At 37.9% G+C, this 5,838-nt stretch overlaps 1 protein-coding gene across 2 annotated transcripts in view; it reads right to left on the reverse strand.

Annotated features, from left to right (window-relative positions):
* Positions 1-4,529, reverse strand: part of LOC107754304 (cell division cycle protein 27 homolog) — a 13,112-nt gene extending 8,583 nt beyond the window's left edge. For both annotated transcript variants that reach the window (XM_016570699.1, XM_016570698.1), the window contains exons 1-3: positions 4,341-4,529; positions 3,115-3,190; positions 1,934-2,081 (exon numbers count right to left, since the gene is read on the reverse strand). In XM_016570699.1, coding sequence (XP_016426185.1) covers positions 1,934-2,081; positions 3,115-3,190; positions 4,341-4,367 — 251 coding nt within the window. In that variant the 5' untranslated portion in view covers positions 4,368-4,529. The remainder of the gene's footprint in view (positions 1-1,933; positions 2,082-3,114; positions 3,191-4,340) is intronic.
* Between the last annotated feature and the right edge of the window lie 1,309 nt (positions 4,530-5,838).

Below are 5,838 nucleotides of genomic sequence, written 5' to 3' on the forward strand. Positions count from 1 at the left end.
AGAGCGTCCACGAATCTTTCTACAGCGTTGTTGGCAGGGCGGCCAGAGCGATTTTTGACGCTCTCGACGGCGGCGGTGTGAACGCACAGCTACTCACTACTCGCTCTTTCTCAGGAACAATGGCAAAGCAGATATTTTCATATCTTCGCTAAGGGTCATTGATTTTAGTAGGTGAAGGTAAATAGCCAAACAAGCTCAACATACCAGTAGATTTGCCCTAGCAGTGCCAGAGTGAAACAAGACGAGTCTCCAAACTCAGTAATGATGTCGTCTTGGCTCTTCTGTTTGTTCAGAACTCCTCCAGTCAGGACAGAAAAAAAGTTCAGAAAAATTCAGAAATATTTCATCTTTTAAGTAATGAAAATTTAAAAAAATATTTTTTGGAAAATAAAGGTCATTTAATATTACAATTAAAACACTGAAGAAATGTTGTATGATTATTCCTTAAAAATACGGTTTTAATAATTTTAGTAGTAGTAGTAGCAGCCTATTATGTACATTCTACTGAACAATAGTAATATATTTCTGCCGCAGTGTCTTCAAGTTAAACCGAACTTTTATTTTGACGGGTTGCCGTGAATACCTTTACATGTCTGTGTGTATATGATATGATGATAGTTTTACTCAAATGAAACGGTCAAATGCTCATGAAGTGACTCTCAGAGCAGTTCTGGAGATGTTGTTCATGTATTTATGTCCGCATTAGTGAGACGGCAGACGCTAAAATCACCGCAAGCTAAAAGAACAAGGTATAGACCTGTTCTATCGGCAAGGTAACTTTAAATGACTTCTGTTGTGATCTGGCGCTATAGAGAAAATATAATTAAATAAAATTAACTTGACCTTCAAGGGGGCGGGGGGTGCCGCCCCCCTAATATAATGGCAGGGGAAACACTGAGTATTCATGGATAACAATACCTATAGCATTAAATCCCATTCATTCTTATAATTAATATCCTACTGTATTACACTACATGTCTCTCAGGTAGGGATGTCAAAAGTAACTCTACTTCAATACTAAAGTAAAGTCACAGTCTACAGTATAGGTAGTATGTAAAACTGCCTCACTCTCTCACTGACTGGTGGCTGCTTTCAAAAGCCACATATACTTTTCACAAAGGTAAAATGCTTGTCTTGGAGAGGTAAATGTAATCACAGTCACTCTGTCTTAAAGGTGGGGTAAGCGATTTTTCAAAAACGCTTTAGAAAACTGATTCGGGCCGACTAGCAAAACAAACTTGTATCCAACCAGCAGTTAAGGGGCGTGTCTACTCATGATGTGGAGGAGAGTGTTCAGTGCACATGACAGACATTAGCCGAGCCGAGCGACAGAAAGATAGAGATGAATTTGTGTCAATACGTCATGAATAGAACACAGCAGCAGTTTTCTGTCGGGGATTTGTCGTGTCGTGCCGCGCCGCATCCAGTGTAGACCATAGATATGTATATACTGTATATCTATGGTGTGGACAGCATCACTAATTATAATGAGTTCCATAGTATTTTGCCGCACCGCGCCACTCGCGTCCGGTGTAGGCACGGTGTAACATTGGTTTTGGCAAACAGACAGAACAAAATGCAGTATGACTGCACCATGAGACCTGCTGCTGCTTATCATGTCATTAATATTTAACAAGACACAAAAATAAGTCAATTAATTGGAAAAACCTTGAGAAATACTTTCAAACTAGTTAATATCTATCTTTAATATTTACATAAACGATTTTGTGATAATGCATATAGCAATTGCTTTTGAATATCACCATGATTGTGAGGTATTGAGTATTCCGAAATTTCACTACTGAAATTTTTGTATAGCAACAACACTGTAAGCTTTTGGAAGAGATAAACATAGATACAGGCACTGGGATACAATGATAATGAGTCAGGAGTTTATTATAGGATTAGTTGGGGAATAATTAGTCATCCATACTTGCTCAGTTCCACACAGCACTTGGCGAGGAGATATTTGCATTGTGGCGTGGTGCAGCTGTGTCCTTTCAGGAGGTGGTAGGCCTTATACTCCTTCCCTGAACGGTAGTAGCATGTAGCCAGCAGGAAGAGTGCTTCTTCTGAATGGACTGAAAAGAAAAGAAAATTCAGAAGAACACAAATTATAGAATGGAACATGATTTGATGTATATTGTAACAGGATTTATGCATGTTTTATGAAGCTAAATTGAAGACTTTTAAAGACAAGTAAAGAAAATTTAATGAATAAATGGAATGGAACGCGTCAATATGCTCTCTAAATGTAAATGTCTTGTATTAACAATGCTTCACAGTTTGAAAATACAACTTCCAATCTCAGAAAAAAAAAGCGCATGGCTTGGATACCTCTGCTCCCAACCACTAGAATCTTGAAATAACTTTTACTGTACCTTCTGATCGCACAGCAAAAAAAGTGATGTCCTTCCTCAGTATTTTTGTTTAGTTTTCCATTAAATCAAGACACATTTACTTGAAATGGAAAAATGACATAAAATCAGTTAGTCCTGTTTTATGAGAAATTGATTAAAATGAAGTTTATGTTTAAAACAAGAACAAACGTCTACCAATGGGCTCATAAAAATTACTTAATTCAAAGGGAAAACAAGTTCATATACACCATTAACAGATTATTTGTTCTTATCTAAGCATAAACTCACTTCATTTTGTTTGGTTTCTCAGAAAACAGGATGTCATATGTTCAATGTGCATCAAGAAAATGTTTCTTGATTTAGGGATGTTTAAATATTTGTATTGGAAAACAAAATACAAATACTGAGGAAAACATTCATGTTTTGCAGTGCATATAACATTTAATGCCATGACCATATGAATTTCTTTTTAGACCTTAATTTGTGGACGAGTGAATTATGACTTTTCAAGACCTGCAGAAACCCTGTATAAAATCAAATTCAGGATTTAATATGAAGGACATAAAAAAACAATAATGCAAGCAATGTAAGTTACTTTAAACAGTTCATCACAATGGTTAAAGTCAATAAAAATGTGAGCTTCCATTTTGAGTCACACAAACTTGTTTTAATGCAATGCCTCAGCCCAGCTCTGAAAGATGAGGGGAAATGGAGGATGTAGTCTGCCTGTATGGAGGACGATTTGTGCAATTACCCTCAGCATAGAGTCTCTCTGCCAGGAATACAGCATCTCGGTAGGCGTAGTGGTTTAGAGCATGCCAGACAGCAGCCTATGGACCAAAACAGAGCTGCCGTTACCTTCATGCCTTTTACAGTTGACGAAAAGGAGTATGCGTCACAACAATGATAACCCATAGCACTTGATGAAATATGGTTAATGACTTTATTACCACCTGACAGCAAGTATACACTTCTGATCATCAAAATTACAATAGGCTCCCATATAAACAATGACACTGATTGCAAAGATTTTTTACATATATAATGACGTATATGAAATGATCTGCTGTTATTAGGTCACGTATTGATCACAGTTTTAGGAAATGGTGAACGATTCCAGTATATACAAAGGCTGAAGAAAAATAGGGAAACCAGCTAATGTTGACTGACAGATGAGATGCATATAGGCGCGCTTGGACGCCCCAAAATATTGTCTAGTTAGGCAGCTCGTTCTTGCTTTGAGACACAGCCATTGTATATACATTTAATGTTTTGCTTGACAGATACACACAGGTTTAACAGCTGTGCTCTATGAACCGTTGGCTAGCTGGTATCTGACAAAGACTTATCAAACCCAAAACCTTTGACGTTTGTTGGCCCATTAAAACACCGTAACTTATCAATATAAAAACCCAACGTTAAAAGGCAATTATATGTTACGTTATTATCTCTGATGAGCTTATATATTAGACAACTAACCAGCTCCAGTATTGCTAGTGCATTAAATCTCTTCAAATGCACTGGTTTGTGTTACTCTTCATATATTGTCTGTTTGAGAATACCAGCCATTTCTGCAAACATTCAATTTCACGATTTATAATCATCCTCAACCCTGCTTATATTTTCACACGCGTCAAAATAAAACATCACTATACCAATAAAACAAATCTAAATAAATCAGGTATCTGGCTAACCTGCAAGACAATGCTTTAGCTTCCTTGAAAACTACTAACAAACAAACTGTCCCGAGCTGACAAGCACTGGGTTTATTGGAACAGCTATTTTAAATTAAAATAAAAGCGATATGTGGTATGTTTAATGGCAGGTTCTGTGTGAGGTAAAGAGCAGAGGCCGTTAGCATTAGCTGCTAACTGAGGCCGCGGTGTAGCAGCGCTCAATCATCTGGTCTCTCGCGCTGGATAAAAGTCTTCTCCCGCAACTGGGTCTGCAACGGAGCGCTTTAACATTTAGCTCAAATACCTGGACCGGTTCCTGCAACACCGTCATTCCGTAACCAGGCTCCTCTTCACCTCCTTTTTTGGTTTCTTTGCTCTTTCTTCAGTCGCTTTCTTAGCTCAGTATCCACTCCAGGCCAGAAGTAGCAAAACTAGCATCGAAGATTTGAACATTCCAACCGTTATCGGTGAATCCGGAAATGCCCGAACACGACCGATTCAAATATATACTTTACGATAAGGGGCGAAGGTTGTCGGAAATAGCCGATTGGGAAAGCTCAATTTTCGGAATTATAGGGTGAAATGCAGGTAAAACTGACATAAAATGTCCATTACGAATAAAATGTTGTGAAGTTTAGAATATTCTGACTACACTACAGGTTTTAACTAAAGACAGTCTCTTTGACTATCTAAGCTTTATCAAAAATAATATTAAACCTTAATCAATTAATACAATCTCGTTCTTAGGATTTAAATATGGAATTTCTTTATTTGTTTGTAAAACATAATCATAGTATTTATGGGGACCACATAAGCTGATCACAATACAAGAACTAGTCAAAAGGTTATTATTGCACCTCAAACATTGAAAGAAGCTAAAGTAGCATACTTTATATCAATTTGCCAAATCAGATAGTGAAGTGATACTACACTGACCTAAATTATATACCATACTATATATTATACTATACTATTATGATGGAAAGATAAGATATTATAAGTGAACAACACTAGCATGTTTCATATGGCATCACCTTCAGCCTCACTTTCAGTCTAAAAATACACATGTGTGTGTGTGTACCTACTTAACCATAATGGGGGGACACATTTGTACCCAAAAGTGAGCTAAACCTGACAAAATCTCCCAAAACCTCCCTTTGGGGATGTCCTCATTTGTTAAACTGCTATAAAAAAAAGTAAACAAAGGTTTTTTTTAAATTTAAATTCAGTCACTGCTATCTTCATTTTCCACCAATGTTCACGCTGCCAAAACTATCTTCTTATAACAAGATCAACAGCGCATCAGACACATGCAAACTCTTCAAAACATCCCCTCTTTAACTGCTGACAATTTTGCTAATCACTTCACAAACAAAACCACATCCATCAGCAGTCAGTTCTCGACTCCACTCACCCAGGAACTCACAGCAAACACTCACACAGCTGACCATCTTCTCTCCTCCTTCTCTCCTCTTACAGAAGATGAGGTCTCTTAACTGATCCTCTCCAGCCACCCTACCACCTGTCCTCTAGACCCAATCCCCTCACATCTCCTACAAGCTATTTCCCCTGCACTTCTGACACACACATATCATCAAATCTCTTCTCACAGGCACTTTTCCCACTGTATTCAAGCAGGCTCAGGTAACCCCACTGCTTAAAAAACCTACACTAGACACCTCACTTGTTGAAAGCTACAGGCCCGTATCTCTCCCGTTCAGAGCAAAATCACTTGAACGCGTTGTGTTCAACCAAGTGTCTTCCTTCCTCTCACAGAACAACCAGCTGGAAAATAACCAATC

This window comes from Sinocyclocheilus rhinocerous, unplaced genomic scaffold, assembly GCF_001515625.1.
Source record: "Sinocyclocheilus rhinocerous isolate Xijiao unplaced genomic scaffold, SAMN03320098_v1.1 scaffold832, whole genome shotgun sequence".
Taxonomy (NCBI): Eukaryota; Metazoa; Chordata; class Actinopteri; order Cypriniformes; family Cyprinidae; genus Sinocyclocheilus; species Sinocyclocheilus rhinocerous.